This window comes from Polypterus senegalus, chromosome 3 (assembly GCF_016835505.1).
Source record: "Polypterus senegalus isolate Bchr_013 chromosome 3, ASM1683550v1, whole genome shotgun sequence".
Lineage (NCBI taxonomy): Eukaryota > Metazoa > Chordata > Cladistia > Polypteriformes > Polypteridae > Polypterus > Polypterus senegalus.
Genome location: NC_053156.1, coordinates 287,954,517 through 287,974,757, shown reverse-complemented (window position 1 = coordinate 287,974,757; position 20,241 = coordinate 287,954,517). Strand labels below are relative to the sequence as shown.

The following is a 20,241-nucleotide window of genomic DNA, read 5'->3' as shown; positions in this document are numbered from 1 at the left end:
TTCCATTTTTTCCCTCTTTGGGTTTTTTTGGGAGCTTTTCTTTGTCTTCTTAGAGAGTCGATGCTGGGGGGCTGTCAAGAGGCAGGGCCTGTTAAAGCCCATTGCGGCATTGTTGTATTGTATTGTATTAGCTCTCTAGGACCCTGAAAGAATCTTTCCAGCATACTGTTAGAGTGCCACACTTTCTCTCACACTCTGGTGTCTCTGGTAAATGACATGTGGGACACCTAATATACAGTATGCACAGAGTTTACCGTTTCCTCCCTCTGTTACCATGTCACTGTCTTCTCAACTGTTCCTAATACATTAGGGAGAATTTAGAATAATAATATAATGTAAACATTAGCCATTCAAAAAAACATGAGAATGAAAACAAGAGACTAAAACAGCAATGTCATTATATAATGGTTATAAAATTATAATCCAAACAGCCTTCAAGAGTCTTTTTAAAAAACATTCCTGAATCTTCATTACCACCCGTTGTTCTGCTTGGTTTAGATTAAGCATTGTTTTTGTACTGTATGTCATAGGCAACTGGCCCATCAATCGAGAATCCAAGGTAGAAAGAAACTTTTTCAATACTATACCCACTTCTCAACCCTCCCAGATAAACTGGCCGAACTGGGATTTTGACATCATCGTAAGAAACATAGACTTCCCCATACTCAGTGGTGCCATGTACCCGGAACAGAAGGTTCTTGACAGCTTCCTCTCTCCATACTTCCCCACTTATCCACTGTGAATTTGTCTTTTCTTCACCAAGGCACAGGTCAAGCTTTGCTTTGGGAATGAGTCGTTTGAGCCCAGACGACTTGCCCAGATAGAAATGGGCAATGGTATGCTTTGATCGGATGAGATAGTTATATTGTTTTTTGAAGGAATTCTTGATTGAATTCACATAAGTGGAAATATTCTTAGCTCCATTGTCCAACTTACAGCCATGCTGTGGCCATAAAAGTAGTTGGGCTAAATAATATGGTTCAGTGTACGGGTAATGGGTTCCAATGTCCTGTAACAAATTGTTCAAAATGAGGGTGAGCTCAGCATATCTTTTAATCTTTTTTGATTTTGGTTTAATGCAGTTGAGGACAATGTTAGCCAGTATGAAGTTTACAGTGTCTTTTATATCTCTTGAGCTTGAGTTTTCCCAGATATACAAGTAACTGTCTGTTATTCTCTCAATTTGATCCGAGTTTATGTCATTCCCATGTAAATACTGAAGAAGTCCAGAGAAGTGATCGGCTCTCTTTCTCTCCAAAAACATTCGACGTTCTTCAATATTCTGCTGTAGGCTAATGTTGGGCTTACTCATCTTCTCAGCTGCTAAATCTTGTTCAGAGGCACAAAAGAATTTGATGTATTTAGTAAAATATTCAGAAACTTTTCTTCGATTTCTTAGGTCTGCTGTTTCTTTTTCTGCACTCCTTGGTTTGAGGTAAGTAAAGCAATTTTCAAAAAACTCAAAAACTTGCTTTACAGAAGGCTTCAGGTTGGTCAGAAATTCCTCGTGCTCCTTAAGTACATCAATGAATTTGCTGTCTGTTTCGTTTTCGTGAAATTCAGAGAGGTGTCTGGCTTTTTTCAGAAACTGCACCAATTTTAACTGCTTTAGTTTGTCTTTTTTTAAAAAGCATGGAATTTTGCCCAGAATGTCAAAGACAACCATCGCCACCTCCATCTCCCCAAGATATCCTGATGTATTGTAATTGTTGTTCTTTCTTTTTGTCAGTTGTTCTTGACTGTCACCCGCATCATCTCGCTTTGCTAAGTTTTGCGATTCCTGAAAAGCTTTGTTTGCTTTGCTGGCAAGATAAAGATATTTTGTTAAGTCATCAACAGTGAGCTCTTTTTTAACATTTTCAGATTTCTCAAATTCGTATTTTAAGTGACTTTTATACACCTGTCCCAAAGTATCAGCCAAATAGGAATTACACTTTTTTTGTTTAGCAACTTGAGCCCACTTGGCAGCAGATTCAAAGTTTTTCTCTTTAAGGTAGAAATGTCTTGCTAATACTTGGGGGATGAAGGGATTCTTTTCAAATCGTTTCTCAGCTTCAAATAAAATTTGTTTGATTTGACTTTGCCCTTCCTCCTGCATTTTCTCGATCAGTGGTGAGAAGAGAGTATCTCGCTCGTCTCCATGATCGATTTTCTGCCTCTTGATTAACATACTCTGGATGTAGTCAATTAGCTCATCCTTCCCCATTGCAGTTTTATAAAACAAATCACAGTGCAGTAAATTTATAGTGATGTCACTTAGTTTTAGGCCGTATGTCTTTGTTAATTCTCGGAGACATTCAGCAGCGATCATTTGATGGAGCATACGCATGGACCAGTAGGTTCCATATTCTTCAACTTTAAAACGTATTAAGAGAGTTGAATAGGGACCCATTTTATCCTCTACGTTCTCCCGACCCCAAAAGGCATTTTTAATCCCTAAGAAATCCTCGCATATAGATACCGAAATGGACGAGCCATCAACATAAGAATTCAGCAAAGCAAAAAATGAAATTAGCTGTGCCTCTTTTGTGGAAATGTCCAAGTGTTTTAAAATATTGTGAACAAGATTTTCTGTGTACTCTGAGCTAAAATTATTCTTCATAATCATAAAGCCATAGAAGGTTTCAAACTGCGAATAGTTTGCCTGGATTTCCATTAACTTAGCTTCAAAAAGCTTTTGCTCTTTCACAGACAGCTTGTTGGTGATGTATATGCTCTCATTCAGGCAGTTTTTGGAGCTAGGTTCTGGATGCTGAGATCTTACACAGCTTAGGATGATAACAAGGAGTTTTTCCTTAATTTGCTTAGAGGCAGCTGCATTGAGAACACATCTCTGCAAATCTTGTAGGTTACCCCATTCTTCCAAGTCATCAACTAACAGAAGGACGGGCGTGAAGCCCGACTGCTCTTGTTTGCCACAGGTCAATAAATGTATAATCTGCACCGCAATTTCAGAGGTGTTGACTGTGGTGTTCTTGAGTACTGCACAACGGAACTGTTTTCTCAAATTCCACAATACATGCATTGCTAGTGTAGTGCCACCACAGCCAGGGTGATGAAAGAAATTCAAAATAACACATTGACTTGTAGGAAATCTATTTTGAGAATTAATCATGTTGAATAAAGATTCATATTTATCCCTTTTGATAAAGGGTACGGAACGTGGCCTTTCAGAGAGATAAAAATTCCACCAAGTGACTTTTCCTCCCCGGTAAAAAGTTTCCTCTACCGAATTTTTAAACTCCTCAAACTCATCTCCCTTTTCTACTCCTGTGTTCTCACACTCATTTTCACATAAAACATCTAGAGATGTCATTAAGTCTTCATCTCTTTTTTCTAATACAACAGAACTTGATCCTGAAGATGGCAAAAATTTAATAGAGGTTTGAGTTTGTGGCTTTAATTTCATTAGAGTGCCATTAATCTCTGTAAAGTTTAACTGATATATGCTACGGTGTGTGATATCGGTGTCACATCGGGCTTTGATCAGCTCTTTCCACTTAGAGAATATAGTGTCTCCATCACAGATGCATAAAATATTCTGTGCTCCTTCGAGGTTTTGATAGAAAGTGCAGAATATCTCAAGGACAGGATCGTTCACTGCTTCTATAGGGGACAGCAAAAGGAACACTACCAGGTATCGACCACTTTGTAAGACTTGAGGTTTACAGAAAAACGAAATGAGATCTTTAACATCTGCGGCTCTTTTAGTCAGCCAGTTGCTGATGTTCATAGCACCATCAGATTCGCTTTCAAGGTCTGCCCTTCCATTGCAGAAGATCCAGCTTGTCTGTTTGTACAGATTGAGTTTGGCTATCAAAGCTGATTCTGAATCTGTGGAATTAAAATCTCGAGGATAGTGCAGGTTGGCTATTCGATTTTTGCGATAATGGGCACAGACTCCATTAATTGCAGATTCTGGGTCAAACTCCAGAACAGCAAACAGGTTAATCTCAGTTAAGAATTGGAGGTGTTCCAGGTGATTTGGATGGCATTTGTTTGCTACAATTAAATAGGTATCGTATAATGAGGAATCAGACATGCCCTTTTCACATGTGAACAATCGCTTGAGCGTTTCTCCATGACTATACTGTACTGAGTGGGTTGTGGTCATTTGTTCATTAGATTTTCTCATTGCGGCCAACTTTTTTACTTTTTTATTAAACAATGCAAACTCTTTATTCAAGTCCTTAGTGTTTTTAATTCCGAGGATATTTTTGCTGCTGGTTCCATCTCGAATAAAAAAGGATGCTTCTTTGTTTTTTTTCCACTGGTTCTTCTCATTGACCATCATATATATTTCATAGGTGTTTTCTTGGCACACTTCAAAGTTAGGAACAACATCAACTTCTATGACAAACAAACCTGTTAAAGTGTTTGTAGGATCTAACACAGGAACAAATCGTGGCTGCCTAATGCAGCACTCAGCTTGGTCTGAATGGTCCTTAAAATATTCTTTCCGACTTTTGTTAAAATGGTCAATAAAGAGATCTGGAGAAGGCACTTCTATTCCAACAATCTGTCCATGTTTAAAAATGGGTTTATCTCCAACTCCAAAATGGATAGTCCCATTTGTGCGAGAATTCATGCAGGCTGAACTAAAGCGAAAGACTTCATTACTAAACTTCTTCAATACATCCCCTTCATTTGCATTCTCGGTGTTACATAAGAGTTTATACTCATGAACTGGATCTATGAGGTTACCTGGACCAGTTTCTGGTGGTAGAATTTGATTCTTCACATATCTGTGGGCTGCTGAGGGCTGATCAAATGGGAATGGTAAAGCATTTTCTTGTTTAGACTCGATCTGCAGATGTTTTTTTTCAGACTTACTTTTATGGTTAATCTTTCCTTCCGTTGTTATATGCGTTTCAGGATGTTCACATTTTTCTAGTGAGCTGTCTTTCTTTTTATCTTGCATTGACTGTTTTCGTTTATTTGAAATTTCTGCTTTGATAGATTCTCTTTTATTATCTATTGCATTCTCATCCTTTTGGGAAACTGGTTTATCATCACATTGTAATGGATCTTTGCTAATTGTTCCTGTAGAGGCTGCTTGCGACTCTTCACTGGAGTGAATGACCATATCGCTATCAGACTTTCTTGAATTTGTGCAAGAGAGATCATCTTGGTATATTTCCAAATGTTTATCACTGTGTTTTGGAGGTTCTTCTGTGGTATGTTTCTCAACACTTTCAGTGCATTCCTCAGTGATTAATGGTTTGGATATTTTAAATACAGATTCCAGCCCTGCTTTTTCTGTTTGGTCTGTGGATGGGAGCTTAAATACCGAGCAGTCTTTGTTATTTATTTCCATGCTGTTGGACATCTCTGGTGTTGAACCATTTGGTGTACAGGTGTCTTTATGGCTTGTAGAAAGAGAAGATGACTCACTTGTGGATTTGTCATCACTTAACTCTTTTTTCTCATGTCCTGTTGTTAATGCAGAATGAGTGTCTTCAGTTTCTTTGCTCATTAATGATAGCACTTCTGATTTTTTGTATTTTTCAATGTGATGACAAATCTTCACTGCTGGCCCATGTTTCAATCCAATTTCAATAAGGTCTTTCTTCTGAAAACAAAGTAAGTCTGATCCAGAGACATCCTCTTCCAGGATTTTATCTGCATAAATCTTGTCAACTTTTAGATCACAAGTTAGCCACTGATAAACCTGATGTTTGGTCCATTCTTCCATGTTGCTTGGCAAGGCAGATCTAGTTTTTGGCCTCTTCTGAAAGAAGGTAAAAATTTTAAATTTAGAATTTTTTTTAAACAACAGCCCTCCAGCTCACACCCTCCCCCTCAGCTTTATTCACATTCCTGTGAATCAAGCGACTCTCTGTACCAGGTTCATTTAGTCGTGATAATACGTCTGCGTTGATGTGTTCAGAACGTGGTCGGTGTTTTACTGTGAAACTATAAGGTTGTAAACCCAAAAACCATCTCATTAGACGAGAGTTTGTATCTTTCTGTCAGTACAACCACTGAAGTGGAGCATGATCAGTTACCAAAGTGAAGTTTCGTCCCCACAAGTAATAGCGAAGCACTTCCACAGCCCACCTAATTGCCAAGCATTCTTTCTCAATTGTAGAATAATTGCGTTCCCTAGGAAGTAATTTCCTGCTCAAATATATGATTGGATGTTCCTCTCCATCCAAAATTTGTGACAGGACTGCGCCCCGTGAAGACCAAACGGGAGTCTTGTAAATTCATAGAGTCTGTCTGGAGTTGCAAATGCCGTTTTCTCACAACTGCTAGCCTCTAAAGGCACCTGCCAATAGCCTTTCGTGAGATCTAGCGTGGAGATATAGCTCGCCTGACCCAGTTTTTCCAACAGTTCATCGACACGGGGCATGGGATAAGCATCGAATTTATCTGACTTGTCACGCTTGGGTCACAGATTTGCACAGAGACACAGGAGGTTGTAGAAACAAGAAGGATTTTTGTTCAAACACTGCAAACACATGAGCTTAAACGTGCTCCATGACAAGTCAGATATGACAGTTCCGCTAGGAGCGGAGAGAGATAAAAGCAAACAATCAATTCCAAAACTGACAGGCGCTGCGCAAGGCTTATAAGTCGGTGGAGTACCGCGCGAGGCTTGTATTACGCGTTATAGTGCAAAGATAAGGAATAATGTGAGGGTGGTAGTCAGTGTTTCAGGGTTTTTATGGTTTTCCCAGGGGCGTCTGTATCTATTTGGGGTGCGATTAACCCTCCAGCTCACACCAGGAACGATACCACAGAGAGAAAATGGCTCTAGTAGGCACATAAGAAACCAGTTGGATTGATGAATCAGCAGAACGGCAACAAAAGGCTTTTGCTGTAAGCAAGGAAACACGGATGTAATGAATGAAAGAAACACTAGTATATTCAGGCATTAGCAATAAATATAGAAGAATATATTAGAAATTAACTTTAGCATATAAATTAAGGCAAATCAAGCATGCCAAGCAAATGATTAAGTGAAAGTATATAACATATTTCTTTTTAATTATAGCTTAGCTTTAGGCCACCATTATATGTAGCTTGAAAGGCTTAGAGAAGGAAGTGACACAATAAAAGACCAAATATGGAAGAAGGAACATCTGCCCAGTCGAAGAACCAATCAAAAATAAGCAAAACAGAAACTAGAAATGAACAATAGACAGTATAGACAGGTGCAGAATGAGCTAATAGAAAGAGGTCAAAGTGATAAGAAATTGTTATATAAATTTCGATTGCTGTAATGTATGGGGCTCAGCTCAATTTGGCCGTATTGGGTTGAGTCCGTGTTGTTATTTGTGTTGTTTTATTGCAATAAAGCTTTAAAACTCTGTCTGTCTATCTCGAGTCCTAATAGCCTTCATTTTCAGGTAAAAAGCCTTCTGTTGACAAATTTTTCGCCATGACATCTGTTGCTATGGTCCTGCCTTTTTCTAGTCTGACAGCGGTCACAGGACATTGCGTTTTGCGTCTTTGATGGAGAGGTGTGAAGGGATTTAAGGTGGGCCAAAATTATGAGTTTTTTTGTAGGCTTCAGGAATTCTAGTGTTAAAGAACAAGCACAGAGAGTTCGCCAGAAGGTACACGGGAAATACTGAAATCAGCTGGGAGAGGGTTGTAGGGTTAATGAAAACAAAATTAATCTTTTTGTCCATCAGACAGTATGCAATGTTTGGTGTTAGCCAACCACTGTACATTATCAAAAACACACCATTCCAACCATGAATTATGGTGGTGGCAGCTTCAGGCTCTGGGAATGCTTTTCTGCAGCAAGTCCTGGAAGGACTTTCAAGAGGGTGAATACCTTTTATAGGTACTGTATTTGAACCTCATTGTGTCATTGTGTGTTTGTTTGACAGGTACACAAATCCTCACAACTGAACCTTTAGCATGAAAATTTGCACAAATATCCCATTTGTGCTGAGGAAGACAACAGGCTTTGATTGGCTCCAAAGTTTAACTCCAACTGAAATTTTGACTTGGGACCAGACATTTTCTCGCAATGACCATACCTTTAATGACCATACCTGAACTCTATTCCACCATTGCTGGTACATTATACAGGCCCCAATTGTTTCCAAAATGAACCAGGTTAAAATGTATGCATGGTGTAAAATTCAGATACATTCGGGGAATATGTTAACCGATATGAAATTTGGAGCATCTCTTATATTTGTAGTTACTCCATTCAAGAATCAGTAATCTAATTTTTGATTATTAAGTAGTTTTGCACAATGAGTCATATTCAAAGATGCCTCTTTGATCTGGCTACGGATGTGTTAAGTCATGGAGTAAAACACCTATCCACCTGGTGCAACTTTGTGCTGATGACATTGTGTTGTGTGGCATCAGAAAAGAGGAAGTTGACAGAACGTTGGAAGAATGCAGAAAGGGCTTTGGAAGACAGACGTTTGAAGATAAATAAGAAGAAGACAGACTACCTGAGGTTTAATGATGACTAGCAAAATACCCGCGCTTCGCAGCGGAGAAGTTGTGTGTTAAAGAAGTTATGAAAAAGAAAAGTAAACATTTTAAAAATAACATAACATGATTGTCAAAGTAATTGTTTTGTCACTGTTATGAGTGTTGCTGTCATCAAGGATTTGATTATCATTATTTCTTTCAATCAGGTTCATATTTGGAGGACGTGTTGTGTTCAAGTTACATTCCGTGTTTGTCAATCGTTGTAAAGATAACAGGTTTCATTCATCGAAGTGTTCACTACCCAAATCATTATGCTAGTATTTAGCAGCAGCATCTCTATTAAGTTGTGGATTTGCCTGCGAGTATTTGGATTGCTGCTGTCATAATCGGTTTGAGTCTACATATATATATATATATATATATACACATATCTATATACATATCTACATATATACATATATATACACATATATACATATACAGTATACACATATGCTGTATATACACACATATACATATATATACACACCTATCTACACTATATATATATATATATATATATATATATATACATATATATATACACACACACAGGTATATATGTGTTTATATATTGTGATGGATTGCCGGCCGTTTATCCCGGCCAATACCCCCAAGCCGCCAGGTGGAGCCCTCCTTGCAGTATGGAGGTCCCCAGAAGACCAGCAGGGCATCATGGACAATGTAGTTTTTATACGCAGCCCTTCTGGATGCCATGGGGGCAACTAGGGGACGCTGCAGGGAGGAATAATGGATATTTTCCCTACGCCCCGGAAGCACACGTGGACAAGAGGAATGATGTGCTTCCGGAGTGAAGAAAAACTTGTACCTGACCCGGAAGTGATTCAGAGTCACATGGACCGGGGATTAGGAACACTTCCAGGTCAGGAGATATAAAAGGACTATGGGAGCTCCCAGACGGCGAGCTGAGCTGGGTGGAAGGGTGGCAACGCGTCTGGGAGTGGAGGATTGATTTATTGTGTATTATTGGTTATTGTATGAGTATAGTGGAGGAGAGGGTGCTTTGTGCACTGTGGAAGATTAATAAAGTCAGAATTTGGACTTTCACCTGGTGTCTGGAGTCGTGGACAAGGGTTCAAGGGAGCAAGAGCACCCCCTATCTGTCACAATATATATATATATATATGACTAGAAAAATACCCGCGCTTCGCAGCGGTGAAATACTATCTGAATATTTTTATTAATAAAAAAGTAAACATTTTTAGACTAAACGAAAATATGTAAAAAATTAATTGTTAAGGATCTCTCTGTATACCACGTTGTCAGTTCGGCCCTCTGGTTGTAATATGACTAAGCTGTGTGCTGAGCTCACTCTTGAACATGCAACATACAGTTGGCCATGTGAAAAGCAATCCCGCCTCAAATCAATGCCAACCTTTTGTAGTGTTTGTCCCTGAGACTTATTAATTGTCATTGCGAAGCAGAGCCTTACTGGAAATTGAATGCGTTTGGATTGAAATGGGTGATTAGATGGTATAACGGGGATGCGAGGAACAAAAACTGTGTCACCTGAGGCACTGCCAGTAAATATAGTTGCTTTAATTAGGTTGTTTTGTAGAGATGTGACCTGAAGTCTTGTGCCGTTACAAAATTTCGGTGGTTGTAAGTTTCTGCTTCCTTGGCGAAGGTCGTAAACGAAAGAAGACACCGCAGTGAACACAGAAGAGAACCCGTGGATTAAATAAAACCTACACAATAACTATAACAATCGTAACAAATGAACAATAAAATAGAAGAGAACCCGTGAATTAAATAAAAAGGTTGCTTCGTTGGTGAAGCAAGGAAAAAGCACTTTCTTATATGTCGTTCGTTTTTAAAACAGTGCAGAAGCTCTGAGAAAGCTGCTTACTTCGCAAAGTAAGGAAACGACTGAAGAGACGGCGGGGACGCGGTAATTGTTCAGCAAGGCAGCTGAAGCGCTGCATTATGGGATCTGTAGTTTATTGTGTTACCAGTGCTTCATATCCCCGGGCATTTAATAACAATAATACAGTATATAAAATGATCTCGCGGGCCGAATATAATTACACGCCGGGTCGGATGTTGCCTGCGGGCCTTGAGTTTGACACATATGGAGTAAATAGAACTTGAAAAGATATATTTTTTCATACATCGAGCCCGCGTGCTATCGTGGTTTTGCTTGCATGCCTCAATAAGTCATCCTCCCCTCGCTCTTACTTTTTTACCGTTCATCTAATGAATACACTGAGTATGGCTTTACCAAAACAATCATTGATGGCGAATAAAGTATCCATTATTCTAGTATGTAGATCGGGGTATATATATATATATACATATATATATATACCCGCGTATCGCAGCGGAGACGTAGTGTGTTAAAGAAGCTATGGAAAAGAAAAGGGAACATTTTAAAAATAACGTAACATGACTGTCAATATACAGTAATTGTTTTGTGAGTTTTACTGAGTGTTGCTGTCATCAAGGATTTTATTTCTTTCAATCAGGTTCATATTTGTAGGATGTGTTGTGTTCAAGTTACATTCCGTGTTTGTCAATCGTTGTAAAGATGACAGGTTTCATTCATCGATTCGTTTCTTACTGCATCAATAAACAGCTTGTCTTCTTCTTTATCTGAGACCCGACACACTGCATGCACGGGTTTTTTTTTTTTTTTACACTGTCTTCCTTTAGCGGGACATTGACTTTTCCACCGTGTGCTTTGTTTCCACAGTAGCTGCATTTATGAATATGCTTGTATGTATCAGGCGCTTCATATTTTTTTGCTGCCTTTTCAATTGTGTAATTCGTTTTTTGTTCACGCTCTTTGGAACTGTTGCTTTTTGTCTGTGCACTGCGTCAGTTCACGTGAGCCGCTCGGTGTACATGCATCGAAGTTTCCCAGCTGTGCTGGTGCCATGTCGTGCTATGTCCATGGCTGTATCTAATGTTACTGAAGTCCCGGCACTTAAAACTTTCTCTCGCAGTTTCGCTGAGTTTGTGCCAAACACCACCCTGACCATCTCATCTTCCTCTGCATAAGCACAGTCCTTCACCCGTGAATATTTAGTAGGAGTTTGCTATTGGATTGCCGCTGACGGACGGCCTTATATGGGTAGGCACTAAATTACAAACGCCAGCGACAGCCTGTCTATGAACTTAATTTAAAGTTTAGGTTTACATCGTGCTTTGTTTCCGAAGTAGCAGAACTCATGAATATGGTTGTATATGTCACTTGCTCGCTTCTTATTGTTTCGCTGCCTTCTCAATCATATAATGCATGTTTTCTTCAGCGCTTTTTGGGCCTCTTCCTGGTTTTCTACGTACTGCATGATTACGTGGAAGGCGTGATGATGTCACACGAAACTCCGCCCCCACGGGTTTCAAGCTCATCTCCATTACAGTAAATGGAGAAAAACAGCTTCCAGTTATGGCCATTATGCGCAGAATTTCGAAATGAAACCTGCCCAACTTTTGTATGGAAGCTGTAAGGAATAACCCTACCAAATTTCAGCCTTCTACCTACACGGGAAGTTGGAGAATTAGTGATGGGTCAGTCAGTCAGTCAGTGAGTGAGTCAGTGAGGGCTTTGCCGTTTATTAGTATAGATTACCCATTGGCATTGGTCACTGAGTGCAAGGGAAAAAAAATAAAATGTAGTCTATAAGTTATTAAACAGTAAAACATTAACGTTTTAATAAGTAAAGATACATTGAGCACTACTGGAGTGGTTTCGGGTAAACTACATTTTAAAGACAGTATAACACAACAGGTAAGTAGTACTAAAAGTGTTAAGAGAGAAAGGCTTTGGTTTGGGATAAAAGGAAAAAAGGTGTAAAGAAGGGAAACTTGCCTTTTTGTTTTATATAGTGTAGAGAGATGTCTTCGCTGATGATATGAGTGCCTTTTGGGGACTGTCGTGGTGGATCTCGTGTAGACTGGTGAGACATCCCTGCCATTAACCGGCTGGGATGGCACTGTCGGTCCTCCACTCCTGTGCGTGTCTTCCGCGACCTCATAATCGAATATGTGCAAAAGAAAGTGCGAAGCGCCTTAATATTAGTTTGCCGCGGTCTAGAAAAGGGATCCCGTGTTTGCAGTTGTCTGGGCTATAGCTCAGGGGAAGGAGGAAAAAAATTAAAAGTGCTCACTTTGACTTAAGGCAGAAGCGCAGTCAGCGTCTCAAAGGCCGGCACAGCTTTGCGCGCACGCCGGCTGCTCGACTTTTGCAGGGCAGGAGACGCCACTTTTTGCAGACACGTTCACCCTCTTCGGACAGAGTGAATCTTAGCATCATTGTGACTGCTACAGTGTGACTTCCTTAACAACTGAGACCAACTAGTCCGTGACTGGCTATAATAAAGTCAAACAGGTTTGATTTTCTCAAAGGGGCGGGTTGTCTGTGCAGTTTGGCAGGATAACTGACAACCAATTAATGCTCATCCATAATTTCAATACATAAAATGAAGGGACCAGGAATAAGGAACACACCTGTTTTGAACAATGTAAACAGAAGAGAAGCTCATTTTTTAATGTCCTTTTAAAACTAGAATTACCAAAGCCTATGAAAAAACTTGTAAACCTGGCCCACCTTAAATCTTTTCGCACCTCTCTGTCAGCATCTTTTGTTTTGTAAATGTGTCGATTAGCGCAGTCAACATGCAACATACTATCCCATCCTCCCACCACCATAGAAACAGCAAAAAGCTCTCCCAGCTCAAGTCTGTTTATCTGGGAGTGAGATAACCGGGAGCTGTATAGTGTAAATAATATATTGTTATTTGGAACACATGCATTTCATGTGTGTTCCGTGTCTACAAAGAGCTATGTAAGTGTAGCATGACAGAAATGTTGAACACATACCTAAAAGACAAATTTTTTCATGTTTCCATCCAGTTTCTAACCCGCTGAATCCAAATAGGGTCACGGGGGTCTGCCGGAGCCAATCCCAGCCAACACAGGGCACAAGGCAGGAACCAATCCTGGGCAGGGTGCCAACCCACCGCAGGACACACACAAACACCAAGCACACACTAGGGCCAAGTTAGAATTGCCAATCCACCTAACCTGCATGTCTTTGGATTGTGGGAGGAAACCGGAGTGCCCAGCGGAAACCCACGCAGACACGGGGAGAACATGCAAACTCCACGCAGGGAGGACCCGGGAAGCGAACCCAGGTCTCCTAACTGCGAGGCAGCAGCGCTACCACTGCGCCACCGTGCCGCCCTTTTTCATGTTTTAGTACTAATAATAAAATTTTGACATGAAGTGCATAATGTGTGAAGATTGAAGTTCAAATATCAAATAAGCACTTTCACAAAAGGTGCAAGTATAACGAAACAAGTACGCTTTAATTCAAGAATATAGCCAAAGAAAAAAGAAATCGGGTAAGGGTACATCAATATCACGACAGCTTTGGTAGTACAGTGGTAAGAACTGCTGACTCATAATCAAGAGGTTGTGGGTTCAAGCCTTCCCTTGTCACAAAATAGATGTTCTGAGTAGTGAGCTGCTCTTATTGTTACTATTAGAGAATAAAAACATGCATTTGAGTTGAGTCTGTAACAGCCGGTGTAAATGCATGGTACTTGTAAAGGTTAACATTTTTTTTTTTCAGTTTTATTCTCTCAGTCGCATTTACGCTCGTCCCAATCTGACACTGTGAGTTTTCAAATAAATATGTGCTATAACAGAGGTGAACTCAGATGACGATGAGAACAGAAGCCCTCTGAGCAAGAAACGTCCACTCACATATAAGAACAACTCACCTGTACCAGGCATAAAGGTGAAAGATGGCACTGTTTGGATGCAGCAATAGGTCCAAGTAGGACCAAGTTTCCTACTGCTTGTGCTTACTGGCACATTTACAAGACAAAAGACACTGATGGAGAGGTGCGAACGGATTTAAGGTGGGCTGGGTTTACAAGTTTTTTTGTAGGCTTTGGTAATTTTAGTGTTAATGTACCTTTCTAGCCAAATGAATTAGTTCAAACATCATTCCGCTGCAGGTTGATAATGTCAGTTCTTTACAATAATAGTCTAAAGATAATGTTAGTTAAGTCTATTGTCTAAAATATGATTGATTTACTCTAACATTTATTTCCTTTTTAACAATGAGCTTACCTAAAGCAGCAAGAGACGGGTGTTGCAGTATGAGCTGCTTTCATGCGCACACCCATTTTCCCTTGGATTGAAATGGGGATGTCAGCGGCTGTTGGTTGAGGAAAAGACGATGTCCCAAACTTCCTTTTCTTATTTCAGGGTGGGAATAACCTTTATCTTTTTTCTTCAGAGAGCACACTGGCTGTGCCCTTTACTAATACAAACTTTTAATCTGATCTTTTTTCCCTGAGTCATTAGTAACCAGTCTATAAACAATGACAAATGTTTATTTACCATTGTATGCACCGTAGTACAAGGCATTCATTTTACTTTATAAAAAAATCTCTTGGCATAAATGGTATGTTTATTTTTCTGTTTCATGAACCAATCTGTCCTTACTGAATAGTCACATAAGTCAATATTCCAGTTCTACCTCATTACATTGAGTGACTCACAGTTTAATTAAAAAGTCATTTTAAATAACCAAATGCCTCCTTTAATGCGATACAGTATTTGGTCTGATACTAAAACAACCATTAGTCAGGGGAATCAATATTGTTAAAAAGAACATCCTACCAACGCTCTTATCTAAATTGTTGTAAATTATTTTTGCTTTAAAAATGGTTGCAGTTATTGTACTTTACTGGAATCAGGTAAGGCTCCAACTCAATAAGTCCGCTGTTCAGAGATGTCCGATAATCACTGCTGTAAAGGAATATCCCCATGCCTTGTGGTTGGCCAGTAGTTCTTTTTAATTCTGGTGGTAGACAGTGGGACTTTAGGGACCTTCAAAACTCGACTTGATGTTATTTTAGAAGAATTAAGTGGATAGGACTGGTGAGCTTTGTTGGGCTGAATGGCCTGTTCTCGTCTAGGTTGTTCGAATGTAAACAAAGGAAGACCTTTACTTGACCCATGTGTGTTACTGAATAATAAACACTGTAAAGGCAGCCATGGTCAAGGCCCAAGACTGCAGCATCTTGGGTGGTATTGTGGATGGGGTGCAAGATGGAAGATGTCCTGGCTGCCATACAGCCATAGAGATAACTTGAAAGATAACTTGGAAGAAATCCTTGCAAGAACAAATTAATGTATAGATAGTGGGTAAGAGGAATTAGGCGTGGATGATAACTGAGAAAAGCTAGAAATATATTGCTACATGGTTGCCTCTAAGAATAAATAGGCCAATGGAATGAATGAATATCTTGGGTGGTGAATGGACCTCTGAGAGGGAAGTTTTATAAGTTTAACAGGGCTAAGTCTGGCCTGGGAGTGTTTCAAAGGAAATTGGACCAGGACCAGAATTCAAAATGAACCACTGACCAAGGTTATAAGGTTATGGATCATGGAGTCAGGAGAGGAGTGTTGGCAAAGGTTCACCTGGCATTGAGTAGTAGCCATATTGGTTGTGGAAGGAGGAAAAGAAGGTTAAAGGAGTTTGGTCAGTGTTGAGCAAGTGCATGTTGTTAGATTACAACTCCTTGCTTTTACTTTCCTTTTGTATGAGCTTATTTCTGTAATTATTTACCTGGGACTCCGCTGGTTAATTCTAAGTTAGGGGACTGATCTGTATCCCCCTGTACAGGCCACATCATCTACACTGTAAAACAGCACTGAACATGTATCGTATTGGGCTGTAATAATATTCTGCATTCCTTCTTTCCAATACACTTCACTCAGTGAACGAATAAAAGCAAACATAGCAAAAACCAAGGGGAACCACAATCACTGGGAAACTAATATTATAGTAGACATGTGAAGATGGATTCAGTGACACCTTAAAAATGTACCATATATTTCTACCTTCTTTATTATAAATAGAATTTATCATATGAGCAGTTTGATTGCCTTGGCACATGTAAATTGTATTGGAATTGATATTTGTGCAGGGGCTTGTAAAGCACCTTCTAGGTGACTGTGGTAGACGTACATGATTTAGCTGATGCCTCACAGAGACTTCCATCACTGCAGACCTTTATATGTCTGTAGCAATTTTGAGAAAAAAATTTTTAATTAAAAAAGCATTTTTTCTGCATATACATTTTCTTCAAATTGTTTTTCGTATTCCTTTTTATTCTCATTTAAATTTTCTTATGCATTATGAAATCCTATGTGTTACTAATCAGCAAACTGCTGTATGCTGCAGCTGGAGTATGTGAATTTCTCCTTGGGGATTAATTATCTATCTATCTATCTATCTATCTATCTATCTATCTATCTATCTATCTATCTATCTATCTATCTATCTATCTATCTATCTATCTATCTATCTATCTATCATATAGTGCCTTTCATATTTATCTATCTAACTCTATTATATGTCAGTTAATAAAAAAAACATTTAAACAAATGGGATAAATCTGGCCTAATTAGATAAGTATTACATTAGATTACAGCTTGGAAAAAAAGTAATAATCTGTGTTTGTCTAAACAAAGGGAGAACTAATTCTGCACTCCTTTATCAACTTTTAGAATTTTGTGTCTTTATTTCAGTTTCAGTTCAGGTTACACTTTGTTAGTATAATTTTAAATACCACACCAAAATAAAGGGTGGCACAGTGGTAGCGCTGCTGCCTCGCAGTAAGGAGACCCAGGTTCACTTCCAGGGTCCTCCCTGCGTGGAGTTTGCATGTTCTCCCCGTGTCTGTGTGGGTTTCCTCTGGTACTCCGGTTTCCTCCCACAGTCCAAAGACATGCAGGTTAGGTGCATTGGTGATTCTAAATGGTCCCTAGTGTGTGCCCTGTGGTGGGTTGGCACCCTACCCAGGATTTGTTCCTGCCTTTCGCCCTGTGTTTGTATGAAAATGTGCGATATAAATAAATGTTGTTGTTGTTGTTGTGTTGGCTGGGATTAGCTCCAGCAGACTCCCGTGACCATGTGTTAGGATATACTGGGTTGGATAATGGATGGATGAATGGATTTTATCTCAGGAAGACAGTCTAGCACTGCACCCTCACAGCTCAGGTCAAATATTTGGCCACCATAATGGGTCCAGCACAGTTGGCAGATGCTTCTCTAGCCCTTGGAGAACATAAAAAGACCTTTTCAATTAAGTAAAATGAAAACTAGATCAGCTTCTCCATCCCCTGAAATGCTTCCAAATATTTCAGTTCAGCAACTTTTCCGTGATTTTGCAAAGCTTGAGGCAAAGCAAAATCACCAGTGTTTCCTCATCACTAGTGAAGACTTTCTTTACAATTACTGTAGTACTAGGGTGTTGTACCGTGTTAGCCATTATGAATGTAGAGAAAAGTCAAGCAAAATGACACCTTTTATTGGCTCACTAAAAAGATTACAATATGCAAACTTTCGAGGCAACTCAGGCCCCTTCTTCAGGCAAGATTTGCATATTGTAATCTTTTCAGTTAGCCAATAAAAGATGTCATTTTGCTTGGCTTTTTTTTACAATTACTGTAAACTTTCCCCAATGGACTGGCATAGTGGTTTTGAACTGCAAAAACTGAGTTTGTGGACTCAAATCCTGCTACTGATTCTGTGTGACCATGAGCAAGTCACTTCACCTGCCTGTGCTAAACAAAAAGAAATGTAACCAATTGCAACTGAAATGTTTTAAGTCATCGAGGATAAAGGAATCAGCCAAAGAGAATCAATACATAAAGACGTGACATAGTAATCTGTGCATCAGTAGCCATTGCCTTCAACTTGTATAAACTTTACAGGACATACATTTTATAAAGGGCATGTTTTTGTTAAGTTTAATAGCAATTTGAAACTGCACACATTTATGGCAAATTATTGAGAACAATTAAACAAAAGGAGAGTTGAGCATTTTCCAAGTACAATATAGTTGAGGAAAAAGTGCCCCTTGGGACAACGAAAGTTTTATCTATCTATCTATCTATCTATCTATCTATCTATCTATCTATCTATCTATCTATCTAAAAGCTTGCACTTTCATGAAAATACAAGACATACCTCCATGACGAACACTTTTTCCAAGAGGCCTTTTTTAAAAGAGTACCATCCTTAAACAGTGAAGTGCGCACGTCTCTCTTCTCAACTGCTTTTTTTAAAGGAAGTTAAGCACTGAGCTGAAGGGAGTGTGCCATCATGAGTCACGTGGCAAGTATGTACTTACTGAAAAAAAAACACCTCTTGTGGGCGTACCCAGCATGTTAAATATGTCTGTTACAAACAGATGCCAAACTTTTGTTGAGGATTACAACACCGCCACATGCCACAAGCCAGAGGGACAAGGTGGCTCTGAATAAGAAAGTGTGCAGTTAGGAAGAAGACAACAGAATAAGCCACCTCAGGGCACTGTTATTGTTAATTAAGTATTAAAAATGTAACAGTGATGTTCTCCAGTATCTACCAGCCATGAGTGTTGTAAGTTAACCGTGTTCACTGTAACTCAAACTGAATTAAACTGCCATACAAGTTTAAAAGCAGCCTGCAGGAATTTTGCCAAAATTGCTTGGCAGGAGAATCATATTCAAATGGCAATGAAAACCTACAATCAACTCAGCGGGTATTAACACCCTTCATGAAACGGAGCAATAAACGAATCCGTAAAAACAAAACAGCACATACAATCAGTCATATTTTGTGCTTTATCTGTATTTCAATAAAAAGTTATTAAACAAAATGATTGGCACTCCTACAATTAAAATTTGGTTAAACCTTCGGTGGAGAAGATAACAGTACTAAGCCTCATTCTATAAAATGTCTTAAGGTTACAGCCCACTTTTTGAGGGTCTCGGACCACTGCTTCAAGATCTTTGATAGTTTTATGTTTGTTCTATTCGGCTTTCCTGTTCAATTCAGACAACACATTCTCAATAGGATTTAAGCCCGGAAACTAAACACCAGTTTTGTGTTTCCCCAATCATTCTTAGTATTTTGGGTTTTGTGTTCAGAAATAAATAACCGCATTTACTGAGAGAAAAAAAAAAAAAACACTGGATTCATACGTTAAATGTAATCTTAAAAGACTGAAACATTTCTTTGAACCTGCTTTAGTTAAATGGAATTCCCTGAGGCAGTCAATTGTGTGGCCTGTTTACATTGGTGACCTTGTTTCTAAGGTGGCATGGAAATGTTGTGACAAATGTGACCTGATCAGCAGATACTAAGGCTGCCTTCACCATGAGTACTCACTAAAATGAGGTTTAGCATGTGGCCAGGACGCCTCCACGTTGGGAAGACCGGGGGAGCTAGCATGGCCAGGGCGTTATCTCCCCAGGACCCTAGATGGCAACCCCCCCCCTGGGTTACAGTGGTACCCCGGACTCCCACAGGGCTCAATGGGAGTTGGAGTTTGGTGAAGTCCTGTTGGGATCTGCAGCAGCAGTAGCGGCTGAGCCCTTATGGGCAGTTCTTCCACCACACCCGGAAGTGCTGCCGGAAATGCGTTATCAAGCACCTGGAGCAGTTCCGGGTGGGCTATAAAAGGAGCCAGCAATCACCACTCCAGGAGCCAGAGTCGACAGGATGGAGACAAAGATTACCGGAGAGGAGTGGTGGAGAAGAAAAGAAAAGAGAAGATAAGTATTGTATGGTTTTGTGCTTAGTGCTTGGACTGTGTTGTGCCTGGGGGAACGGGGAAGACATTGCCCACAGGCGAAGACAAATAAAACATAAGTGTGCCTGCCGTGTCTGTCTGTGTCGGGTTGGGTGGCTGGCACACCCCCTAGTAGTTTTGTCACAAGGTGAAGAAAATTTCCCCTTGGAAATCAATGAAGAGTATC

The 20,241-nt window shown here is 39.7% G+C and overlaps 1 protein-coding gene across 2 annotated transcripts; it reads right to left on the bottom strand.

Annotated features, from left to right (window-relative positions):
• Positions 1-381: 381 nt before the first annotated feature.
• LOC120526273 (sterile alpha motif domain-containing protein 9) lies at positions 382-18,541 on the bottom strand. Of its 2 annotated transcripts, XM_039749379.1 has the most exons (3): positions 18,467-18,541; positions 5,358-5,731; positions 382-5,297 (listed from the first exon to the last, which is right to left on the bottom strand). In XM_039749379.1, the coding sequence occupies exons 1-3, from the start codon at positions 18,470-18,472 to the stop codon at positions 500-502; spliced, it is 5,178 nt and encodes a 1,725-aa protein (XP_039605313.1). In that variant the 5' UTR covers positions 18,473-18,541; the 3' UTR covers positions 382-499. The 2 variants fall into 2 exon arrangements, with proteins under 2 accessions (XP_039605313.1, XP_039605311.1); XM_039749377.1 differs by having other exon boundaries at positions 382-5,731.
• Between the last annotated feature and the right edge of the window lie 1,700 nt (positions 18,542-20,241).